The sequence below is a fragment of the Protopterus annectens genome, chromosome 9.part0 (assembly GCF_019279795.1).
Source record: "Protopterus annectens isolate FY-2018-M chromosome 9.part0, PAN1.0, whole genome shotgun sequence".
In the NCBI taxonomy this organism is placed as follows: Eukaryota; Metazoa; Chordata; order Ceratodontiformes; family Protopteridae; genus Protopterus; species Protopterus annectens.
In genome coordinates this window covers 1487791987-1487819486 of record NC_056743.1, presented here as the reverse complement: position 1 = coordinate 1487819486, position 27500 = coordinate 1487791987, and the positions used below count along the sequence as shown (strand labels likewise).

The following is a 27500-nucleotide window of genomic DNA, read 5'->3' as shown; positions in this document are numbered from 1 at the left end:
GAAGAAATAATAACTGGCATAATCTATTTTATTTTAATGTTTGTTCATCAAAATTTGTGATAGTTTTTCACTTGTTCAACTTTGTAATTCTTTAGTAAAAACACATGGTAGCATGGATGTTGGATTGTGTGTTGTACTCTAACATAACAACACAGGAAATGCAAACCAAAACGTAAAAGGTGACACTCCTTGCTAATGAGTCCATAGACATCAATTTTGTTATTGTATTCTTATAAGTGAAATTGGGAAACTTTTTTGCAAAAAAAAGGAATTTTGTCTCTTAATAGCTTATATATGAAAATAATTATTTAAAATTTCTCTTCAGTTGTTAAAGGAAGAAATTTGCCCTACTTTTCTTTTTTTTTTCAGTAGTTCTTATTCCTAACCACAAGTGCCAGATTACTGTTATGTTATGCATTGTTTTTATCAACTTGCACAGTTGATCCAGGTTACTGTAGTGAGGACATTACCTTTGGCTATATGTTTGATATATACCTTTGGCTATATGTATATGCTGTTACGTATTATTAGTCCATGGAGGCAGTGGTCACATTTTCCTATGTGGAGGTGTAGTTGTGGGCCAAATAAAAAACTAGATTTCCATAACTGATGATTATTAGACTCTTTCCTTCATTTGTTGAAACTTTCAAGCAGATAGCACTTAAGGAGTTATTCAAGAACCCCCTGAAGGCAATACTTAAATCACTGTTTTTTTTTTTTTAAATTTTTTGTTACAGTTGATCATACCAAATACAATTTGCAAAAAAAAAAAAATAATAATAAAAACATAAAATAAAACCCAGCAAAATAAACTTTTTTGCCTAAAGCAGTGCACTCCATTGCCTTCACAATAAGCATCAGATGTGCCCAGTGAGGTAAAGCAGCTTACCGAAGCTTCTTGTTGTTGTTGTTTGTCTTTCGGCTTTTCCTGGTTAAGGGTTGCCACAGCGGAACTCCGGTCCACTAATGATTGGCAGTAGATTTTCACGAACGCTGAGGTGCCAGCTAGATGTTTAACCTTCAACGAAGGCATGCCCATTTATGCATGTCTTTCAAATGCCCACCCAACTGCGGGGAGGACATGCAGACTCCACACAGAAGGAACTCCCCGCACTCTAGCCGTGAATCAAATGGGTTTACCTCTTGCTGTGAGGCAACAATGCTACCCACTGCACCATCGCGGCTTTGCTTATGATGACCAAAATAATCAGTAAATATAGGATGTATCTGTTAACGGCTGCTTACTGAGGGCCAGTCATGGCAGATGAATATTAAACAATGAAGTTCAACTATTTAATTATTGCAAATTCTCACATTATTTTCCTTTAACTTAAAGATAACTCTCCGAGTCTGATATCAGATGGAATGTGTGTGCATCAGCATGTGTGTGTGTGTGTGTGTGTGTGTGTGTGTGTGTGTGTGTGTGTGTGTGTGTGTGTGTGTGTGTGTGTGTGTGTGTGTGTGTGTGTGTGTGTGTGTGTGTGTGTGTGTGTGTGTGTGTGTGTGTGTGTGTATGTGTGTGTGTGTGTGTGTGTGTGTGTGTGTGTGTGTGTGTGTGTGTGTATGTGTGTGTGTTACATAATCTCCTAATGCATTTGGCACTGAGGCAGAAAAGAAATACCTGTTTACAACACAAAGCTATTTTGCAGGTTTATGAGATGTTTACTTTTTATTAGCTAATGACATATTTCTTCTCAATGCCTGTAGTCTGTGTCCTGATTTACAAGCTGAAGTATGTATGACTAGAAGTTTTTGCCTATGAAAGAAGATGTGAGCGCATGTTAGATAGTGCCCAGAATTTTAAAGAATTTCAGTCAATTAATAAAATTAGTATTGTAGCTAAATCATAACATATGCAGTATTAAGGAGTAACTGAGGGGTATTGTTCACTATCATTGTAAGCTGGTTTTGAGGATGATATTTTTTGAGGCTGTTCTCCTTCCCCATCTTCAGATTAACTCTTTCCTATAAGTGTACCAAAACTACATTGTGTCATGATAGTGCCTTTATAATTATTTTGGCAGTGGAATTATTACTACCTTAAAGTTGCTGCTACAATTGCTATGTGTTTCTGTCTGTACTATTTCTTGAAAGACAGGATTATAATTTAGTGCTCTGTGTCAGATGAGCTTTGATTCCTTGCAGTTTACAATAATATCTGCTGTGTATTTGCCCTAAGCATATACAGTTACTTAACGTTAATAAATTCAGAATCAGATGTATGCTTTGATGCACCTTTACTTTCTGCATTGACAAAGGCAAAACTACTCATTATGCAAGTTTTCATATAAATCCCGCTGATGTGTAGGTGTGAATATTTTACAATGGATGCTCATAATAGAAATATCTGATTGGTGAACTGTTGCTACCAGCAGTGAATAAGTTTGTAAGCGCTCATGACAAAAAAGGTAGGCCGTTGGGTGCTGGTTAGCAAGAAAAAGAAAACTGGAAGGCATTTTCTTTTTTTGCTAACTGGCGCTTGTGAATACTTTTTAAAAATGCCTTTAGACTTTGTACGAATCACAGGTTTGCAATACTAAAAAACAGTACTTGAGAAGTGTTAGCATTTTTTAACATAATCAGAGATCATTGGATTAATTATAGTAACTGCTTTAACAGAACTAGTTACCCATTTATTTTAATTAAGTAGTTCATAGACTTATAGCTGAGGAGACCATAATGTCCATTTCAGATATGTGCTACTAATACCGTAGCTTTTCCCATTAGGAACTTGACTTCAATTCCTTAAGGGCCTGTCTTCTGTGTCTGAATGAAAATTCTGAAATGTCACAAATGTGCTCCTGACCCAGTATAATGCCACAGCATAGGTTGCATTTATTAAGCAGTATAATATCTGAATAATTATTGTATATTATAAGTTTATAGGTAGGTACAAAGTACGAGGTACAGGAGACAGTTGAGAGGCCAAGCCCAATTTCCCAATTGCCTAGAGCACTGTTTTTTTTAAGTGACTTGTACAGAGTCACACAGCAGGCAAAATGAGGCTGATGAAATAAAAACTCTGGAGTACAACAAGCAGCTTTTTAACAGCGTATTACCTTAATCCACTGCACTAACTTCCAGATGAAATAGTGTATCATGGTTAACATAGGAACAATAAACATAAAGATCACAGTCTGCTGTCTTTCTGCATCACAGATAACACATGATGCTGTGTCTCTGTGATTTCACTCCATCGGTGTACAGAGGGGTGTGTACTGTACTAAGATGTATGCTGTTAATATTTTCCAGCACTTCAAATAATTCATACTGGATGCAGGGTGATCTATTATTTATTTTCTTATCTCATAAGTGTGCATGATTTTTCTTTAAAATTTTCTGTTTTCTTAAACTGTTTGTAATAAAATACTGAGGAATACAGTCACTAAATAATATGTTAATGGCAGAGATCTCCCAGGTTAATTAGTTTGTAATATGTACGATAGCTGGGCATTAATTTCACAGCTGGTAGAATGAGGATTTAGGATTATGCTTTGGGTTAGTATTTCAGAATGTGGAGGGAGAATGTGGATGTGCATTGTATGTGGGGTGGGGGGGTTACCTTTCACAAAATGTTTTGTTCAATATTGTGGTTTATGTATTTTATGCATTTTCAGTGAGTGATTGTATTTTCTTTGAAAGTGTGTTTTGACAGTGATTTTTTTCAGTTATTAGGGCTCATAGCAGGTGTATGTATTGCATTTTTTAAGCAGATATCATAAATCCCAATTCACATTATATAGATAATTATATCATCTGGTCATTGATAATTTCTAGTTTCATTTTCATAATTTAGTTTGTGAAAAAGTTTCTGCACTTCACTAAATTTATGCTATATGCATCTGGGCATCAAAATCAGCATTACATCATTTCACAAAATAAGTGTTGGCAAGTCTTTCTGATTATTAAAAATTAGTTTTGTGCTCCTTTCTCCTCAGCATTTTGCTCACATAACCACCAACTCTGTTACCTTTGTCTTTACATAACATAATGTTCTTACTCCTTTTTCAACTTAATTTTGCAGTTTTCATGAAAAGAGATAGCACTTGCATATGTGAGCAGGCCTCACCTCTGTTTTTGAATATTTAATTTAAACATGCATTTTCTTATAACACTTTACATCACAATAATATATACACAGAATCAGAGTCTCGCCTTTGCATGGCTTTACTACTGCATACTCGCTCACAGACACATGCCCAACCTCCATATGAGTACATACATGAATCATCTCATGACTTTTCTGGGGCATTCACTGTAATTTACTTATGAATCTATGTATTTATAGGTATGCATGTATGTATGCATGTGTGTGTGTATGCATGTGTGTATGTATGCATGTCTGTATGCATGTGTGTATGTATGCATGTATGTATGCATGTGTGTATGTATGCATGTATGTATGCATGTGTGTATGTATGCATGTCTGTATGCATGTGTGTATGTATGCATGTGTGTATGTATGCATGTATGTATGCATGTGTGTATGTATGCATGTATGAATGCATGTGTGTATGTATGCATGTGTGTATGTATGCATGTGTGTATGTATGCATGTATGTATGCATGTGTGTATGTATGCATGTATGTATGCATGTGTGTATGTATGCATGTGTGTATGTATGCTTGTGTATATGTATGCATGTCTGTTTTCTTCCTTTTCAGTGGAGATGTTGCTGGTCTCACCAAATTGTAGAACAATCTACTGTGTGTATTTATTGTATATAAAAGAAATTAGGTAATTCTCTTAAAATATGAAATAAGGATAGGGAAGATTTTAATGAAGTTATCAATGAATGTAAAAGTGGAGAAGATTATGATATGTAAATGATTTTCAAATTTCAATCCTTTGGCTGGTTCTCAGTATCCCTACTGTTTCCAGTCTGTGAGCAAAGTTATTTCTATACTGAAATCAAAAACAGGAAGCTTTCTTGTTTTATTCTGTGCCAAGACACAGCATATTTCATAGTAGATAAATGTTGAACTTTTTTCTTTTACTTATTTATTGGACCTTATTGGATGTGTGTGTGTGTGTGTGTGTGTGTGTGTGTGTGTGTGTGTGTGTGTGTGTGTGTGTGTGTGTGTGTGTGTGTGTGTGTGTGCCTCTCTCTCTCTCTCTCTCTCTCTGTCACGCGCGTGAGCATGCACACACACACACACACACACACACACACACACACACTCACAGATACATACAGACACACTCACCTACAAAGACAATGCATACACAATGCACATATATTGCCTGCTTTTCCTTAAAATAATTTTATGGTTTATATAACATTAGAAGGAGTTACAGCTTTAGTTTGTAAACAGTGTTCTGGTCAGTTTAGTTTAACTTACCAAATATTTACATTAAAATCAGTTAGTGTTGCTTATGTCTCTGACATTCCCTTTGTAGTTATGAATCTGTCTTCTATTTGAATCCTTGATGCACAGCAGTCCACTGGTGGTAGAGAAATATGGAAACTCGTCCTAATTGTTTAAGATTAGACATTTTTTATCATGAAAAGTTTTGCATATTATATACCCTAGCATTAATAGGCAGAATGCACAGATATGTTATAAAGTTTAATTTGTAAACAAATGGCTTCACAAACCCTGTGATCTGTGTGTTTATTTGTCTCCTTTTCATAAGGCCATTCTTAGATTTGTTAGGTGGACTGTCCATTCCAAGTGTCCATAACTGTCTCCCTCTCTGTAAAGAGGTACTTTGCAGAGTTTAGAAGTGCTGATCCTTGTATTCAATTGATTGAGCTCACTTCTGCCTCTCTCTTATCTTTCCTGGTCAGTATGGCATCCAATTGATTGTACCGTCTCATGTCTCCCCATTTTACTTCCTGCCCAGAATGCCATTTAGCTAATTGGACCATCTAATGCCTTCTTCTTTTACTTCTTGGTCAATATGACATTCAGCTGATCATGCCCCATCCTGCCCCCCTTGCTTTTCCTGCTTATTATGACATTCAGTTGATTGTGCCCCATCCTGCCCCCTTTTTTCCCTGGTTATTACGACATTCAGTCGATCATACCCCATGCTGCCCCCCTTGTTTTTCCCAGTTATTATGACATTCAGTTGCTTGTGCCCCATCCTGCCTCCCCCTTGTCTTTCTTGATTATTATGACATTCACTTGATTGTGCCCCCTCCTTCCCCCCTTGTTTTTCATGGTTATTATGACATTCAGTTGATTGTGTCCCCTTCTGTCCCCCTTGTTTTTCCCAGTTATTATGATATTCAGTTGATAATTTTCCCTCCTACCTCCCCAATGTCCTGCCTGATTAGTATGACATTTTGTTGATTTTGCCCTGTTCTGCTACCCCTTTGACTTTTCTGGTCAGTACAACAATTGATTTGTTGTGCCCCCTCCTGCCTCCTCCTGCTCTTTGTCCTTCTAAGTTAGTATGACTTTCAGTAATTTTTTTCTTCTTCTTCTTCCCTTTGTTTTCACCTTCCTTGTCAGTATTTTATCTTCATTTATTCCTGAGATGGTCATCATACGCACTCATATTGAACCCTCACAGCACTTATGATCTCTGCTGAGAATAGCCACAGCTCATGTAGCTCTGGTTATATTTTTCTGTCCATCCCATGCATGCTAATGGTTTCAGTCTTTTGGACTCCTGCTAGCACCCTGATTTACTTCTACTTCCATACCCTCTATATTGGCACACAGGTTCCAGGGTGTGGCCTGATCAAGATGCAGAAGAGCAGAAACATTGCTACTTCAGTTATTTAGTTATTATTAATTTATTATGTGTCCCAGCTATTTGGAAAATACCACATGTCATCCCACTGCACTAGGGAGGAAACTCTACAGAAGACTCTAACTTTCAAATAATTGCAATTCTCTCCCATCTCTCAAATCTCCTAGAAAAAAAATTATGCATGCTCAACTTCTTCACCATCTCCTCTCAGAAAAGCTCTTAATCAGTGCTCATCATGGATTCCACCCTGGTCATGGTACAACTACTGCACTATTATCCATTTTAGATCACATAAACAAGAAAAGGGACTCTGGGAAATTTCTCTCATCCATATTTCTGGATCTGTCCAAAGCCTTTGATACTGTCTCACATAGCAAACTCCTTCATCATCTGCTCCATCTCAGGCTATCCTCTCCTTCACATCAGAGGTTTAAAAGCTACCAATCGGATAGACAGTTAACTGTTAGATGGTAACACATTTTCTCTTTACCTTCCCATTACCACTGGTTTATCCCAAGGCTCAATTCCTAATTTTAATTAATGACCTCTATACCTCCTCTATTCAAGCATCACTTATACATTATGGTCATGATTCAATATTAATATGTTCACCTGACACTCTGCCGCATCTTCTTTAAATCACACAAGAATTCTTCATCTCCATTGAATACTGGCTTAACAATGCCCAATTATTTGTTACTCAACCCCAACAAAACAAAACTACTCCTATTCCTCTCGAAAACATATTTGAAGGACAAATCTAGCTTCAAAATCTTCTCACTTAACAACACACAGAGTAACTGTAATATAAGAAAAAATTACCAGAAACTTGGCATGCTTTATAGACATAAAAACATCCTTACTAACTCTACTAAAACCACCCTAGTAACCACTTACCTCCTTCCTTCACTCTTATATGTTGCCCCAATCCTTACCAACTTACAAGTATCTGTTAAAGCTAAACTTGAAATATGCTATAACAAAGTTGCTAAATTTGCTGCCAATAAACAGCACTATGCACATCACAGTAAGACCATTAAAAGTTTGAACTGGCTTGAACTACCCCATTACCTGGATGTCTTAGAACCAGCTACTGCCCAAAAAATCATTTATAATCCCTAGACCTGTCCTGCACTAAGTCGTATTCTTTCTTCCTATAACCCAAACAGACCCCTTTGTTCTAAATATAAACAATTTCTCACCACCTATAAACTCAAAAAGCAATTAGAAATAGCTTTTACTACTACTCTGTTGCAAAAAAAAAAATGCAATTCTATTCCCCAGGCTATTAGAACTATAAGCATCCTTCCTTCAGGCATTTTCTGAAAGATCTCCTATCAAATTCATGGCTCAGCTCATGCTATACCCAGGTTGAATATCAACTTGTCTGCTTTTCTCCATCCCCATCATTACAGTTTCTGTACCCATCCCCACTTTTTCATCTTCACCTGACTATACTACCCTCTGCACTGCTTTACATAACCTCTTCCTATCACCTCTTCCCCATTTATACTAATCAATCCCAATCTAACCCCTTTTACATTTACAATTAAACTGAAGACTAGCCTTTTACTTATTACTACTGTGAAATGCCAAAATGACATTCTCTAGAATTGCATATATTGTTTTATTTTGCCTTTTCTCATTGTTCTCTTAGTAACATATTCTTGTTATGTCTCTGTGCCTGACGCTATTGTTAGTTCCACCTCCCCATGTGGTACTTCATATCTTTTGAGGTGGCTTAAATGCTGCACTTTGCATTTGCCTGCAGTGAATCTCAGCTGCCATCATTCTGCCTGTTTGGTCAGCCTTTCCATAAGTTTGTAGGTTATTTCTAGTAAGAGAGTCTACCAAACCATTAACAAGCCTAGCCAGTGAAACCCAGTTAACGTGTAAATAAATGCACTGAGTTGTTCAGGGAGAGTCAAACTACCGCCACAGCAAGTCAAAACGTCTGTTGTTAAAGATGGCTAATACACTGACATAGAAGGGAAGACTGTTCTATAGATAAAGAATAATTGGGTGAGATATAATACACTGACATAGAAGGGAAGACTGTTCTATAGATAAAGAATAATTGGGTGAGATATAATACACTGACATAGAAGGGAAGACTGTTCTATAGATAAAGAATAATTGGGTGAGATATAATACACTGACATAGAAGGGAAGACTGTTCTATAGATAAAGAATAATTGGGTGAGATATAATACACTGACATAGTAGTGAAGACTGTTCTATAGATAAAGAATAATTGGGTGAGATATAATACACTGACATAGAAGGGAAGACTGTTCTATAGATAAAGAATAATTGGGTGAGATATAATACACTGACATAGAAGGGAAGACTGTTCTATAGATAAAGAATAATTGGGTGAGATATAATACACTGACATAGAAGGGAAGACTGTTCTATAGATAAAGAATAATTGGGTGAGATATAATACACTGACATAGAAGGGAAGACTGTTCTATAGATGAAGAATAATTGGGTGAGATATTCATCACAGGAGCTGGGCCTCTTTATGTTTTGATGGAAACTGACATATTTTGATTGGATAGTTATTTTGTTACCATTTTGATGTAGGGCAGGGTCTGTCGTAGCATGAAAGATTAAGTAAAGTAGTCAGTGCAGAAGCCCGAAGGACATGTAATAAAAAGCTTAACTCCATTGCCCACTTGCATTTGTTATCTACATTTACTCACTCACTTTCTCACAAAATATCAAAAACACCCCACCTTACAGCTGATGCTGCCATCTTGGAAACAAACATTTTATCACTAAGTACTTTAAACAGTCTTAACACAATTTTAATAGAACTGTGTGCCATGCTTACAGACAGAAGGTTTAAAGCTAAACCAAAGCAAAGCAAATATAATTAATTTTGGTACACACAAAATCTCACTGGGTCTAGTAGCAACAAACTACAAACCGTACAATCCATAAAATACTCAGTAAATGGTTAGACCCTTCTCTTACCTGGTCTACCCTCATCCTCTGCCAATGCAGTAAACTTTGGATTCTGATCTGCAAATGTCATAGAATATCTAGATTTCTACAAAACAAGAGAGGGCAATTGTCATCAAGGCCTACTTTTACCTATACAAGAATGGTCCCTTACCTCCGGCTCCACCTCTAACAAGAATACTCCATAACTGCAATAAGTACAAACCACATCTGGAGATTATTTAAAGGTACAGGCAAAAAGCTCCATTATTGCTTTACAGTTAGAAAAGCTGGATGCCTTCCTATTCTGCTTAGAATGGCCCGACTGACAGATGTCAATACAAAGATATACAACTAAAACAGTGCAAAACCTTTCAAAAGCTTTAAGGAATTTTCAGGGTCTCTCATGCCATCATATTCCCCAGACATACTGTTACCATTCCTCTACTTACTTCATCTCCTTCTTCTGGAACTCCTTGACCACTATCCTGCATCTGTTGCCTACCATTTTGTCCTTGTCTAAATAGCTGAAGTGCCTCCTAAGGCAATAATTCAAATATTGATGCTTTGTAGATGTAACCTAACTTGCTTCCCTATTTAGGGCTCACCATACCAAATCATTAATATTAGAGTACATAACACTCAAATGCATATAAATCAGCAGTGTGATATACTGCAAATAGTGGTATATGGCCACTTTCTGTACAACCTCTTATACAATCTTATATCATCTGTTTTTTATGTGTTTTTGTCTTTTTTTGCTTATACAGCTACAGTCTAATACCTCTCCTTTGTCTTTGTGTCATAATTTATCCAAGCATACAGCTTCTATACCCATGTCGTTTTTTATAAGTATTTTTAGGGTCTATATTAATTCAGCAAAAAGTCACTTCAAAGAACAGCATTTCATCGGAAATGCTATTTAGCAAATTCTGCTACCCTCCTGCTAATTATATATACCAACTCCTAGATCACACTACAGTGAAGAAAGGGCAAATTTCACGATCTTCACTGTACCATGATTTCAGTATGAACAGTTCAACGAATGGTATGTTCGATGTAAGTGCACAAAAAATGCTGTTTGCTGAACTGAATTTTCACTGAACTAATAGGGACCCGTATTTTTGCACTATTCTTGCTACAAATCCAGTCTCATTGACATACATATCATTCATTCTTCATCTTAGTACACTTTACTGTTCTACCTACATTACTTTTTATACACCTCCAATTTCCATCACATCCGTATTATTTCTTCATCATCTTAGCTCACACTTTCTTGTTCTACCTACTACTGTTAACTATCTTCTCTCTATAACTTGGCCTTAGAAAGCCCATAGAACAACAGTTACACAATTTGTTTACTAATACATTTCATGATCTTTCATAATTCAGCTTAGTTTAGTATTTTCATTTAGTTATATTTATTTTTGGTAAATCTCTTTAAAATCATCCTCTGTACTGTGAGCTTCATACATTTTCATGTGATTCTATTTTGGGATTGTTTACCTCATTGCAGATTTTGAACTTTTTATATTTTTTGTACATTTGTCATTTGATTATATTTCTGCTGTATTATTTGCTTTAATTAACAAGGTCACAGCATTATTGAAACAATTCACCTATCTAAAATAAACAAATAAATACATACCTGTATGCATAAATAAATACATTTGATAAAGAAAAGGAATTTTAATGTATATGGGTAGTACAGAGCTGAGACCTGTGATTATTTATTCATTTATTTATGCTTTTGTAGTTAAGGACCATTGGGGTCCTTTGGGTAAGGAGTTTAGAGAGACGTATGCTAAAAGTGGCATAGGATTCTATAATAAGCCTAATGACGACAGAATAGAGGGGGAACCATTCCTTGAACACTTCCCCATCCTAGATGGATGTACCTATCTGTATGTCATAAGCAAAGGGACTGAGCGTGTTGACTATTTTCTAAAATATTTTTGAAGAACATACATTAAAGAGTACTTAAGCCATAAATGACCCCTGCTGAATTTGTCTGATCACTTTTCTTGCTCCTTATACCATTTCTATTCGCACAGCCCACAGTGTCCTACCCTTTGACACTACAGCAGTGCAGATCTTTATTCTTATTCATAAGAACCTAGTCGAGGGTCTTGGTGAAGGGCAGCTAGATTTCCCACTGAGTCTTTTTTTTTTTTACTTTTTGGTCAGAACATCTGTTAAAACAGTGCATTGATTTCATACTATTTTATTTTATTTATTTGGTCCCTGTGAACCCATATCTCTCAACCAACAAGTACAAGAAATGTGGAGAAATAAAAATAGGAGGACAAAGGACCAAAAATAGAGACAATTTTTAAATATTATTCTTATCAACTTAGAATGTTAATATGCTAAAAGGTTTTGCAATAGCATGCATTTTCTGACAGATATGAATTCTGAAATTAAAATGATTGTTATTATTTAGTGAAGTCAATGATCAATGATTTGCCAGAAATCACAGATTTATGTGGGGAAGACCAAAACTAAGAGGCAAAAATCTGGAGATTCTGGAAAAATCTGGATAGCTGAGAGGCATGCATGAACATTTTTCAGTGATTCTTTCAGATTCTATATCCTGCTTTTAATTTTCAACAGATGTACAAAACTGCCCTACTGAACCCAGCATGCAGTTCTTGCTAACATTTGTAGACTGGATGTTAGACTGAAACAGAAATATCTGGTCTGGATAAGAAGCAGGAATAATCCAATATACTGGTGACTTACATCAGGATGAAGACTGGACTCTTGAGCTTCAGTTGCCTGAATTTAAACTTGCAAAGGATAATTGTTTCTCTGTAGGAATTCACTGTCTGTGAGTTCTACTGACTGATGCTCTTTTCAGGGGAATTTCCCCCTTTGAGTAGGTGTAACCTTATAGTTGGTATATTTAACTCCAAGGGTCTTGCAGGCTTGCCCCACTGCAAAAGACATTTAAATTTCAGCAAATGCAGTTCAGGGATTCAGATCCTCAGTGCTTTAAGTCTTGTACTGTCATAGTGGAAGCAAAATATACATGCAAGTCACATGATGTGTGTCAGTCAGTGGATGAACATAGGTGTTCAGTGCTCTTTAATGTACACTGTTAACTGTCACTTAGTAGGAGACAGTGCTACATTTACTTTGACATTACTGTCACTCAAATTTCTTTCCACTGAAATTGTTAGGTGCCACATATGTACAGAGTTATGAGAATGTGTGGTATGTCTGAAACCATTGTGGTTCAATACCCCACTCGGGTATAATCGACAAATTCACCAAACTGGGCATAAACCCCTACATAACTCTTTGGATTTCCAACTGTCTCATACACAGGACCCAGGAATTCAGGATTGGTGAGACTACCTCCACTAGGAGTCATCAGAGAGGTACCTTAAGGCTCCATACTGCATCCTCTCTTATTGGCATCTATTTATTGGTGGTAATGGCTAAAGTCAAGGGCCTTTGGTTGACCAAGTTTGCAGATGTCTGAGAATTAGGAGATATCCTAGATTCCCCCCATGATACAAACATCTTACAAGAGGGTCAAACATAGACAAACGCATTGGTGCTAAAATCAAGAACTAAACTGAATGCCAAAAAATGTGTTATAGTGCCTTTTGGGAAACCTGCCACCCAGGCTAATTACTCTGTACTGTACAATGATGTTTACTTTATTTCTGTACTTTAACTGAAGCTTTTATCTGCTGGCCTCCTAGGTGTCCTGCAAATATGAACTTTGCTTGGTGGACCTTCCAGATTAACAGAGATAGAAAAAAAAATAATCAAAAAGCAGAGTAACTGACCTCTAAGAATTCATGAAGTATAAATACGTTAATATGACAATGAATTATATAACACAAGGATGAATATTGCAGTATCAGTTCATTTTAATTTTATCTATACCTGACTTATGCAATGATAAGTTTTGAGGTCATGCAACAATGTGATTGACATCTGTTATTCTAAATTTCAGTTTTTGTTAAACAGTCCTAGTTGCTAGGCTCAGAGGCTAATACATTGCATGTTATATTTGCTTTGTCTTCTTTTGGAGTTATGTGGTGCATTGTAAGTGAATATCTTAATCTCTGTAGAAAAGAAACAGTAATTAACAACCGATGTGGAACCCTAGTGAATCTAAAATCCAAATAGTACCATATTTAGAAGTGGACATATCAGATATATTTTATTGTATGATGCAATCCCATGGCAAGTCATTGTAGAAAGAGGCAAAATACAAGCCCTGTGTATCCTATACCCATGATAGAATTATATCAATGATATATAAATGTAGTGGATATCAGCCAAAAAAATCTCCCTCCCTCTCTCTATATATATATATATATATATATATATATATATATATATATATATATATATATACACACACACACACACACACACACATATATATAAAATACATACATCTATACATATATATATATATATATATATATATATACAAAAAAAGTCTAAATACAAAGACATTGATGTAACTAATGTCAACAATACAAAAAGATTGCAAAATAAACATTGACACCAAACTGAGAATGCTGTGAGACACAGCCGCAGAAAATGCAACATTTAAACTATGCTTTTTTGCATGGGGTGAGCCACCTGTCAGCCTCACTTCCCCCCATTATGTATTTAACTCCAAGATTACACACTACCAGGGAAAGGGCATGTTCTCCAACCCTGGTAATGTAATGATCTCATAGAACTGTTGACCATCTGCTTTGTCAACCAAAGTGCGTTGACAAAATAGACAAACTCAACCCATATACCTATTGGGGAACTAAATATGGATGAATCCTCCTTTGCCTGACATCTGTTAAGGTGACAAAATTTAGATGACTACACAGCTTGTCAACAGGTGTGTGAAATCACGCAATTCTCAGGGCAAGGGAGATATGCTCTTTCTCTGAGATTGTACAGTCTTAGAGTTACAATGTGCAATTAGCAGGGGGTGTGCAGTGGACTTGCTCCCTGAAAAAAAAACAAAGTTTCACTCCGTCTTTAAACTTTGTTTGGCGTTCCCGGAGTTTTTTACTCAGAGCATGCATAATAGCATGTCAACATTCGCAAAGTCAAAATATTGTGCTTGTGCTGATGGTGAAAATACATTTCTGGGTAACAGTAGTTGGTATTTTAAATAAAAAAAGGTGGTTCAGCTATATAGGACTATTTAGTCATTTTTACTGTGGTGGTGGTGCTGCGGTAGCATTGTCGCCTCACAGTTAGATGTTGCCCGTTCGATTCTCAAAGCATCTTTTGTGTGGCGACATGTGTGAACGGGCGCTCCTTCGTTGAAGGTTGTGCGTTAGGCCTGGCAAGCCAGCACGTAAAATTCTACTGCCAATCATTAGCGGACCGGAGTTCCGCTGTGGCGACCCCTAACCGGGAAAAGCCGAAAGACACAAACAAACACCTGCATTTTAAATTTGTTAGATAAGAGAAACATGTGTAGCTAAGGCTTTTTTCAGCCCATACTTTGGAGAAATGTGCAGTATCCTTACAGTACAATTTTTATTTATTTATTTATTTATTTATTTTTGGCCTTGCTTGTCAGGGGCACTTGCAACTACCTTAAGGTGGCATGATGCCAGGGAATCATCTTGGGCTAGGTTTACATAGGCTTCAATGCCATTAGCCTAGTACACACCTATGAACCTATGAACATTTATTTACTGGGAAAGTCCGACTAGGAACAAAGCCAATTTTCAGCAGAGCCCCGGGGAGAAATGTTCCCGATGCATGTCTTTCTAACGTCTAATTCGTAATAGAGAATACTAGTCTGATATTATTATAATCCATTTGCTTGTATTTCAGTGATAGTATATAAAGTGAATATATTTTTCTTGGAGAACAGTTGATAAATTCCTTACAAACTGTTAATGACAAGATGTATTTTTTTTCTTCTTGCAAATCTGCCCCTTTTGGCATTTGTAGCAGCTGTCTTCTGCCACTTTGTTCAGATTTTCTGCCATCGTTTTAATAATGCAGTAAAAATAGTTTGTTAGCTGCTCTTTGTTAACCGTTATCAGACTGGAAATAGATATTTCCAAAAACATAAAGCTCCTGATTACTTCATGCAGTTAAAAATTAACTGATGTTGAAATCATGCAGGACAGCACAGTGAGGGTAATGTGATTCAAAGTGCTACTGATTTGGCATATGCTAGCACAGTTCTAGATATGAATGCAATAATCAGCTGACCTTAAAACTGCATAAACCTCTTTCAGTGCTTAAGTGAAACTGTGGTAGAGAGGGCTAAATCCATGACTGTAATCCAAATGAGCACAGACTTATTAGTGACTGGAGAACTGGAGGAGCTTGTAAGGGAGTGTGACAGGGAGTGAACAATACCAGGTTACCTAAACTGGAGGAGACACAGATTAGTCCACTCCAGTGGCAGAAGTTAGTGCATAAAACATGTGTAATATGCATCACGTGGACCAAGGACATGTGCTTGAATCATAATGTGGACCAAAGACAAGTGCTTGATGCATAACATGGATCAAGGACATGTACTTGATGCATAACATGGACCAAGGACATGTGCTTGATGCATAACGTGGACTAAGGACATGTGCTTGATGCATAACGTGGACCAAGGAAATATGTTTGATGCATAACATGGACCAAGGACATGTGCTTGGCCCTGACAAGTTGCTTTCTTACAATAGTCTTCATGCTGTATCTGGAAGAATGAACATGTACACAACAGAAGGTGTGCCTGGCAGTTACATTGGCAAACACGTATGTCTATTAGAAGTGGTGACACTAGGGACAGAAACATGGAAGATTACCGCTGCAATTGTCTCTTACTCCTTAAATTTGAATGTGTGGGTCTTGATCAATGGTGAGAGTAGAGAAGACAAAGTGTCAGCAAACATGGTATAAGAATGCATAAATCAAGTTTTGTTTCAGTGTCATTCGTTACTTTATTTGCCAGATACTCACTTATTCCAGCTCAGGCTCATGTGAAAGTCTAAGTCTATTTAGGCACTGCCTGGGTGCAAAATAGGGAGGTTAACCCTAATTTTATTTATTTATTTATTTAACAATTGTTTACTGGGAAAGCACCCATTTTCAGGGGAGGCCAAGAGAGAAATGCTCCAGATGCATGGCTTTGGAATGTGGGAGGAAACCGGAGCACCTGGAGAAAACCCACATGAATGCAGAAAGGCTATGCATACTCCTCACAGAAGGCACCCTAGCCAAGAATTGAACCAGAGAACCTCTTGCTGTGACATGACAATGCTAACTGCTTCACCACTGCGCCACTAATTGGGTGTCAACCCATCACAGGGTGCATAAACTGACTCACTCTCACACAGCGCATATACATATGGATAGTATGGAGGAGTGACATTTAATCTATAGTACATATTGAGATGTGAAAGGGAACTAAAGCCCCCAATACAATTCCAACAAGGATGTGCAGACTCCTCACAGAAACCACACCATCTGAGAACCCAAGTGGGGAAATAAGTAGTGTGAGATAGCAGCCCTGAATACTGCACATTTGTGCTACTTATTGAATTATTTCTGAAATAGAGATATTTTTAGTTAAATGAGTCTTTACATAACACTAACAGATATAAGTCATCGGTACATCTCTTTTATTCTTTCTTCATATGGAAGTTTTGCTATACCATCTACCGACTTCTATGGTCTTTTACTGAGATCAAAGATGATTACAAACCAATACCCTTTCAGTACTTTCTCATAAGATGTATCTGGTGACCACATTAAATAATGTAATCTCAGAATTTTCCTTTAGGATTCATTCTTATCATGTGTGCCTTTTAGCATTCTGCTAATAAAGATCTGCAGTATTTTGGGGCTGTTGATTGGGTTACTAATTACAATCAGTTTGTTTATGTGTACTGGTAAAGGATTCAAAACATCACACCAAGAGTAAAGTCCACAGTTTTGAAATTTAAAATATTTAATTTCTCCACATTGATAGCAGCCATAAGTTAAGTTCAACTCTTATAAGCTCTTCAAAAGCTGTTAAGCACTTTACTCAATGAGGCAGTACAAAGAGTTTTATAGCTTCTAGAGCTGTACCGTTTCTCGGTGATCTTCTGTGGAGGCCACTATGTATGCTGTAGTAAAATACAAAATATATGAAAGGTGCATAATAAACTTGTAATGCATGGAGCATCATGACTGCACTCCAGTACTGGGGGAAAAGGCAAACTAGATAAGCGCTTCTGTAGCAAAGACCCAGTGTTACCAATTATTAAGCACACCCTAAGCACTGTTATGATCGGGTCTCATGATTGCCAGTAAGACATGAATGTACTGCCCAGCAAACAACAGAGGCAGAATTTAAAATGGATTTGTTTCTGCTTGCTGTTTATGCCAGCAATCTGTCCTTTTTCCACAAAATCTTTCATGATGTAAGATGCTTGTTGCTATCTGGTTAACTCTCTGAGTGCTTTATAGCTTTGAAAGCCATCAAAACACACAGCATTTTTTTATTTCTTTTCTTCTGTAACTAGTAGTACATGGTGCAGATAAACGTCTATGCGCTATGAAAAATTATGGACGGGTCTACTATCCTACCCTACTATTAAGTGTTCTCCACATCTTTGGAACACATAATAATGGTTACGAAAAGAGACCAGATCATAATCCTCTATATTATGCACCTTCTGGAAGTGGAAAATAAGGCTTTTCTTTACCCATTTTGGAACCTAATTAGCTTAATCCATGGAGTACAAAATAATAATGGACTGGTTTCATGGACATGGTACACAATGCATATTGCTTGTGCACTTGAAATCCAATGAAAAAGCTTTCATTTGATTCTGAAGCAATGCAGTACCTGGGCATCATCTGCGGTACACTACTTGTAGCAATTCTGCCTTCGGTGAACAGAAAATATGCTGGTAAGCATATATGCATAAAAAAGAACAAAATATATAGAGTAGTACATTACATACAAAGACTAACATCTGACACAGTTCAACAACATAGCGTCGAATTCTATCCAAGTATCATATCCCCCAACACACTGAGTGCACTGAAGGTGGTATCATGGCTGCTGTTGACATGATTTTAAGTACACAAAATCTAAACATGCACAGCTCCAGACATACATGGAGATAACAGATGCAGTGCAAACCAGGCCCCAAGATATGCAGTGGTGCTATTGCAACCCACTGCATTTGTTGGGAGAGCACAGGTGGATTTGAAATGCTTCAGACAGCAAATATGGAATTAATTTTCTACAGTACAGCCCATATAGTACAAGGCTATAAAGATTTACTAAAGAGCCAATAACAGGAGTGGACAGTGAGCTGCATGCCATTTCAAACCTTGTATAATTTTGTTTGCATAATAGGAACACCAACTCAAAGGCAGAGGTGTACAACTTGCTGTATAAATCTGATAAATCAAAGCAATATGATACATATGCCAAAACCTAGCAGAAGCTTTGTGTCCCCCATCCACTTTGTATTCATCCAGAAATATATTTTATTTCACCATCCTCTCTATTGCATACACAGGAAGGATGGTGCACGTGAATGTAGCTATTCATTATTAGGTAAAGCAAGATGATTTCTGCACAAATCCATCTTATTCTATAAAGTAAGCAGTTTTATGTTTGTGAAGAGGACTTGTCAGTTTAAGCAGTATACCAACATTTTACTTAATGTCCCCAATTTTTGCTCTTTGTAAACCATCTAGTAATAAGCATTCAGTGCATTTATTGGTTTATTTATTTATTAATTTATACATTGGATCATTTTCAGATATGACCTGGGCCCATGTTAGCAACAGCGTATGAATGGATTAAAAAGCACATACTGCAGATAAATTATAATATGCAAATGTTATGGTCAAGTACAAGAAATGTTACTTTTTTACAGATGCAATATAATACAGCAAAAATGCAATTCATTGTGAATATCTCATGACTTTAAAATGCTTAACTGAAGAGAAAAAGATTAGGTAAAAGAACTGGTAAGACTAGTTAACAGAGGACCAGGAACTCTGGGTGGGACTAGTCATGGGGTGAAGTAGGGCACGGTAAAGGAAACTAAGAAAAAAGGGGCATTGATGTGTAGACCATACACTAAGTTACCAAAAAAAGATGAATTAAGCAAAATGCAATCATGATGCAATTTACTGAAAGTGGAGTAAGATAAATTAGTATAATACAGGATTTGTTAGTTTATTTGTTTTTATTTCATCTTACGCTACTTGAGCACTGAGACTAAAAGCAAATGAGATCACGTGTTGGCAGTTGTAGTAGCTGCCAGCTAATGCAGAGAATATTGAAACCAGCTGTGCATTCCCCAATGCCTGTCTTGAGGAAAGGGAAAGTCATAGGTTTTTTTAAACTGAAATGCATTTTTTTTTGGATCCTGCTCATCAATAGATTGAACAAAAATGAAAACTAAGCTCTCGGTAATGAGGACAGCACCCCCCCCCCCACACACACACACACACAACTGATATACCAATTGTACCTCTTTACTTAATATAACCTACTCCAAGGCTACACAGTTTAGGGTAGGTTATGTTTTTTTTTTTTAAATGGGACATCACTTGTGTTGACTTCAAGGACACAACCAAATTTCAAGGGGAAATACCTGAAAATCAGATACTCCCTTTCTCCAGATCAAAGTAGCAGACTGTGGAGGTCTGACACCCCACTACAGGACTGTAAGAGTGTTTATCCTCATGCAAAAGCATGCATGCCTTTAAATTACATCTGTTTGTGAAATGCCCCTTATGACCAATTGCTTTTGCTGTACTATGTGACGGTGGGAAGCTTTTTTTAATTGATATCTCACACCCATTCCAGTACAGTGCTTAACAGTATCAGCAACAACTTAACAAAGTTATAAACAACTGAATGTAATCTCTGTTTCAGAAAAAGGTATCCTTGAAAATCTTACTTTAAAACAGTTTGCTGTATGTGATATTTGAAATGGTCCACAGAAAGTTAAGCATTTATTCTCATTCTTGTAAGACTGGGGATTTTGTTAATCGTTGGTGACATTGTCATTTACAAAATATGGTACCACTGTCCCACTCATGAAAATAAATAGTGTATGCTAAATCTGGTTAAGTACAGCACTCCATGTAGGTATGTAACAACAGTAAATGAATGCCTCAAAAAGATTCATAAAATGAGGAAAGTTGGTTAAAAACAGCAGAAAATGGATAGCTGCTCATACCATTGGCATTATAAAGCTGAACTGTGAGATGGTTTTATATGACAGCATTATCATATTTAGTTGCTTCACTATAAGAGAACAACAGTTTGACACACAGAATAAATTTTAAGGTGATGTTCATTTTACATGCTTGCCCTGAGATAATTTACCTGCTAATTTTTTACTATGAAATCATTGTTAATGCAGAATACATGGATTCTTAAAAGTGAGATGTGTTGTAAGAGTATCTGTTTATAGACACACACACACACACACACACACACACACACACACACACACATATATATATATATATATATAAAGAAAGATGTTTGCATAATACTGTATGTATATTCATGTACAAATACATATGGCTAAAGACAAAAAGAAAAACAAAACAGGAAAAACATCATAGGGGAAAAAAGAGGAAAAATATGTACATACTAAATATCTATGTATCTATCTAGATATACAGACACACACACACACACATTCACACACACACACACACACACACACACACACACACACACACACACACGCACACACACACTTGTATATACCAACAAGTACCTTAAGAAGTAGATCTGAGATTACTAAAGTATTTTTGCAGAAAATATTGTTATGGCTGCACAGTGTCAAGTGATTGTCTCACTTCAATAGAATAATTTTTCTCATCACTTCCTATCGTATAATGCAGATAATCACAAGATAGAATAATTATCTCATAAATCCATCAGGAATCTGCAGCTTGTTCTTTTCCAATTAATTATTCAATCAGTAAATTTTTTAAAACTCCAGCAGCGTGGTTACATCTACACTAATAAAGAATTTTCAGCCTATAATCCAAAACAGAACCTGAATGAATAATGTAATTGAAGTATTACATTACATAAACCACACATGAAAGAATTGCTAATTGCGTTTGATGGTGGGCAATTAATATAGAATCTTAGATGAGCAATTTAAAATGAAACCACAGTTTAAAGTTCCCTTTGGAACTAGAGACATCTAAAGTGATGAACCGCACTGTTGTCCACAACTCTTGTCTGCGAAAAGAAAAAAAAAAAGACGGCAATATACAACAGCTGTAAGTTCTATACTGTACAAAAGAAGCTACAAAAACTGATATGATAGTAAAGATTTATGCCCTCGTGTGCACTGACTCTGTGGAGACAGCCCACACTTTTGATAAATATTAATAGCACAAATTTATTACCAAGGAGAAATGAGCTCTGTTAGTTCATGACTGCACCCTTAACAGCTATCAGTAGACGAACACAAGGTGCAACTGCACTATTATATGACCCCATTTACTCTCTGGATGGTACTTCATTAAATGGTACCTTTTGGCCATGCTATGGATGGATGAAAATCAAACTTATCAAGGCTGCGGGTCCTGAATAATGAGTTCCACCCAACCTTGAATGTATTTAGATGAGCTAAGGTGGCTAAGTGCTGATCCTAGCTTTCACAGGCTTTTCTTTAACTATTAATAAATTCCATTTTATCAATTTGAGGTTGCGTGTCTACAAACACAGTATACATTTTATTGCTTGTTGCCTAAAATAAGTTCTGTCACACTGTAATCCTAACACTGCATGAAGTTCTTCGTTGCTGACTTAACATACCCATATCATATCAGCATATCCACAAAACACACACACACACATATAGATAGATAGATAGATAGATAGATAGATAGATAGATAGATAGATAGATATATGTATTGCACTGTTAGATTTCACACTCACTCTTCACACTCAATCTCTTAGCCTATAAAATAATTAATTTTGTAACTTAAAATTGAGAAACTGCAGCCTTTGGTAGTGAAGAGATAAAAGACTTAATGAAGTCTGAAGTGGTGCTGTACACTTCTGCAGAATTAAGCATTTTTACTTTGGCATACTATGCGCAAACAGCTTAACATACTTGGTTTAGCTTTGAGCCACAAGGCATAACATCATTTTTTATGTTACAGCTTGACATGCCAGCCACATTATTTGCAGGCAGAAATAACCCATCTACTATAGTAAGGTAAAGGCATACTTTGGTGTTTTAAATTTACCTGATTAAAGTATTTGATTTTTGCTTTTCTATACTTAACCCTTTAAGCTTCTGACTTTAAAACAAATTAGTGATACAAGTCTTAAAACACTGTACAGCTACATTGTTTCCTAGTAAACGCTGCACATTGTTTCCTAGTAAACATTGTACAGCTGCATTGTCCTAGTAAACACTGTACAGCTGCATTGTTTCCTAGTCTCAGAGATGTAAGACATTATTTCATGTATTTGTAGAACCAGCAAATGCTTTTGGTTCTGTAAAGGTGTTACATACAGCACTTAGTTGCAATAACTCAGCATTTCTATACAACAAAGAATTCCTCTTTCAAGTACGTGCTAGCTTAGAGTATTAGGGAAAAAATAAAAAAAAGCAGTTGTGTGGCTTACCAGGAACAGATGCATTTGGGAATGCCTTCAGGGTGCCAGTCGTTATTATTAGTCTGCTAATGTGCTTCTTCTGGCTGCCGCCCAAGAAAGGAGAACAATTAGCTGGCATATGTTAATTTTTGTTTCCCTAACAAATCTCTCTACTGACTTAATGTGTAAAACAAATCTACAAAGAAAGATCAATCAATGCTTAACACATCGCTTTTGCTATTTTTAAAAGAGGTTTATCTAAAGATGGATATACATTATATGGACAGGTAGGTGTTCAACATTTCTCTGCATAAAGCAAATGCAGTTACTTCATACTCAGACTGAAAATTCAGTACTGTTTTTTTCTTTCATTTTTTTTTTTTGTCACAGAGCTCAAGAAATTACTTTTCAAAATAAACTGAAATGACTACAGTTTAGTGAGTATCAGTAGCATCTAAGTCTGTGGCAGCAATCTTTTTATGTGTTGCCCTAAGAGTAAATTTTGCTAATTGGATGCTATTTATGACAAAAGATACGTGGTAAATATGACAGTAGTGATATGAGTTTTTTGATAATGAAGAACAGAGTTTATTGCAGGGAGTAATGAGGGGCACACTGTTAAATAGCTTGCATATATTCTCACCTTTCTCCTTTTCGTTACCCTGACACCCACTTTCCAGGGTACATCAGCAATAAGTGACACTGTAATCATAAATTGAAAATGATACTTCCAGAGGAATTGGCAAACTTGACATTTCATTATATTTGTTAACACATGCCACAAATGATTGTTAGTGAGGAAATTCCATTCCCCCTCTCTCTCCATCTCCAATCAGATTTAATTTGAAAATTTTCAGACTCCTCTGACTAATTTGCAATTAAGACAATTTTGTTTGAATATGTAGTAATGTCATTACCACTCCACCAAATTAGCAAGGAGAGTAAAGGTCAGTGTAAAATTTTCCAGCTGGCTGGAGCATCTCAGCTGAGATTTGGGACTGTGAAAAAAATATCTGGCAGCATTAGAGCAACTGATTTCACATCATGTTTGTTTAAAATAGCATATCCTTTAAAATAAGCATTGTTACTGTAAGTGCAAGAGAAACTTGGTTTTAAAGAAATTACAGAGTCACTGAGTATAATGTGGTGCATTTTATTGTAAAGCATGCAAGATGGAAATAGAGTTTTGTAAAATGTGAATCAACTGGAATGAATCACTCCTCTGTAATGTTGGAGAAGATTATTAGATAATCTCTAACAGCATCCACTAATTAGAGTTCTTATGATACAATTTCATCCTGTAATTAGTTGAGATTGGCTGCTTCCTTTGCAGCTTATTAGTAGCAACACAGCTGTAAAACTGAATCCACTCTCATTTGTCATACCTTTTTAAGTCTTCTTTCTCCTGTCTCTGTCCTTTTCTGCTCCTCCTCCTGGGCTGCTGCAGCTGAATCTGGTGTCAAGTGTCACCATGTCTAAGAACATGCTGGAGACATCCCCTCCGAGTTTACCTCAAACCCCCACAACGCCAACAGCCCCAGTCACCCCAATTACCCAGGGAACCTCTGTAATCACCCCTGCCAGTGTGCCCAATGTGGGAGCCATCCGGAGACGACATTCAGATAAATACAATATTCCTATGTCAACAGGTAAGATTCTTTAAAAACTATAGAGATACTAATTGTGTGGTATAATTATGTCATTGTCATTGTGTCACCTATATAACCTACACAACTTGACTTAAATGAATTTTTTTAGAGTTCACTATATTAATAATGGAAATTACTGTTAGTATGTATTTATTTTGTTTTTATTTCTGGAAGTTTTAATGTGCCAGCTAAGTGCTCAGTAAGAATCAGATGTGTCTATAGTAAACTGTAAGTTTGTAACAGATAAACACTTCTGTTACTGAGGCACTGCGATTTATGCAGATACTAATTTAAAGCATGTTACCACTCTGTACAATTTATGTCAACAACCCACTGAGTGCATCATTCATTTAGGATTACATGCACAGGCATGTGAAACAGTGATAGTCCATGTAAAGCAACAGCTCTGGTAACAAAGTGTTTATATATGGCTAATAAAAACATTGTTTCTTTTACCTCATATTGGATAACTAAGTATCATTTATTCTCTAATGTGTAAAGTAAAATCTAGGTGTGTTTATACCATGCAAACCTTTAGAGTGACAGCCTTTCTCAATGTAAATAAGAAGTGCTGTAAACAATGAAAATATACATTTTTAATGTGAAATTTGAATATTTGAAACTGCAGCAGTAAAACACATTGCCAAAACAAAGGGATCATAAAACTTTAATTAAATCTTGAATCACTGTTTGGCTAGGGAAATGTACACTTCTCACATCACCAGTTGATACTAACATCACTGTAATTACTTCAGATGCGTATCAGTGTTACTGCATTCTTTTCTAACCTTTTTTTATTTAGATTGAGTGGCTAATTCCAAAATAAATAAATAAATAAATAAATAAATAAATAAAGTCTCTATCTACGTATTTATTTAATGTTTCTTAATCAGGTATTTCAACTGGTCTGATGGCCCTTTTCAGCCAGGATCAGACCCACTAGGCAACAAGCACAACGTAAAACACTGAAGATCAAACAGTAGTGTATGTTGCACTACAAATATGAAGAGCAGAAAGACATAATACTGAATGTGTGCTTGTACAACACAACATAAAATAGTGAGACACTGTACAGTTGAGCATGTCATAGATGAAAGTAAAAATAGAGGGTTATCATGCTATTGTGCAGCTGATAAAACACAGTATCAATAAAAAACATAAATGCTGTTAACTGAGGTATGCATAATACGATAAATGTATATATGTAGATGCACAGACTAGTTTGTCATACAATGTAGGTAGCAACTGTCTTATATCAAATGCAGATGCCTCTTTGTTATGTTATTTAAAACATTTAATTAGCTTCTTCTGATGCCCAAATCATACTTAAACCATTAGTGTACCTAAGTGGCCAAAACTTTTATGTCAAATAGCAACAAGGAATTTTTGACAGCATTTCATTGACTTTCTTCATACAGCAATTCCATTTCATAGTGTGAAATATTCCTTGTGTACTAATGTCTTTTGGCACTGTGTTGTTTTTTCAGATATGACTGATGTAATGTTTGAAATAATGCTGCTTCATGTGACGAGTTTGCGAAATATTGTTATGCTGAAACCACTGATGTTAAAAAAAAAAAACATTTATTTCTACTGAGATAAGTAAAAGCAACAGGTACTTTTAAAACCACTGTCAATTGCTCAAAAGCCAATAAGTTAACACAAAAAGACGAATAAAGAAGGAATAAAACCATTGATGTACTAAGATTTTCACAGAGATGTATTATTTTTGCACAATGTAATAATAAGAAGCACAAGGTGTTGCTCTGTATTTCACACGTGCCAATCTGTTATGAAATAAACATGCTTTTCTATAATCTTATCTGGCATTTTGATTTGTGGATTTAGGAGGTAATTGTCATATTAGTGCATGTTATAAGGAACAGTGAATGGATAACTGTACACAACAAGCCTGTATTTCTATTGATCATATTAAAAAAAGATGTTGATGTCAGAATGAAGGTTAAGTGCTGTGTGTTATTATCTAAAAACCTGAAGTAGCCCTGCATTGAGAGGCTGAACATAGTCAGCCATGTTCTGTGTTCAGTGTGGTGCTGTAGAAGTAATTGGAGGGCAAGTAGAACACAGAGAAAGGTGAACTAGGAAAACAAAAAGAACAACAAAGAAAAACAGACACAGTTAGACAAATAAGCAAAAATAGAGAGTACTTGGTGGCAATGAACCATGATGCTATGAATGAGTCTACATGAGCTGGGAGCATTCTGAACCATGCTGTTAGGTAGCTATCAGTGTGAGATGGGATCATCCTAAATCATGCTAGTTATGTTAGTTTGGGTTCATTGAGAGCCGGCTGCATCCTGAACCAATGTGCTAGGCAGGAGTCAGTCAGACCTGGGAATATCCTAAATCATGCTGTAAGGCTGGTGTTACTGGGATATGGGGGCATCCTGAACCATACTAGACATGAGACATGAGCTAGTTAGACAGGTATCAGTGTAAGCTGGGGGAATCCTGACCATGGTGCTTGGCTGAAATCAGTTTGAACTGGGGGGAGGGGGTATCTGAACCATGCTGTTAGGCCAGACACATTATGAGCTGGGAGCATCCTGAACCATCCTGCTGGAGCTTAGT

At 36.4% G+C, this 27500-nt stretch overlaps 1 protein-coding gene across 10 annotated transcripts in view; it reads left to right on the top strand.

Moving 5' to 3' along the window:
* FOXP2 (forkhead box P2) overlaps positions 1-27500 on the top strand; it is a 756067-nt gene that overhangs the window by 668899 nt on the left and 59668 nt on the right. For all 10 annotated transcript variants that reach the window (XM_044084429.1, XM_044084433.1, XM_044084432.1 and 7 more), the window contains one exon: positions 24707-24908. In XM_044084429.1, the coding sequence (XP_043940364.1) occupies positions 24707-24908 (202 nt within the window). The remainder of the gene's footprint in view (positions 1-24706; positions 24909-27500) is intronic.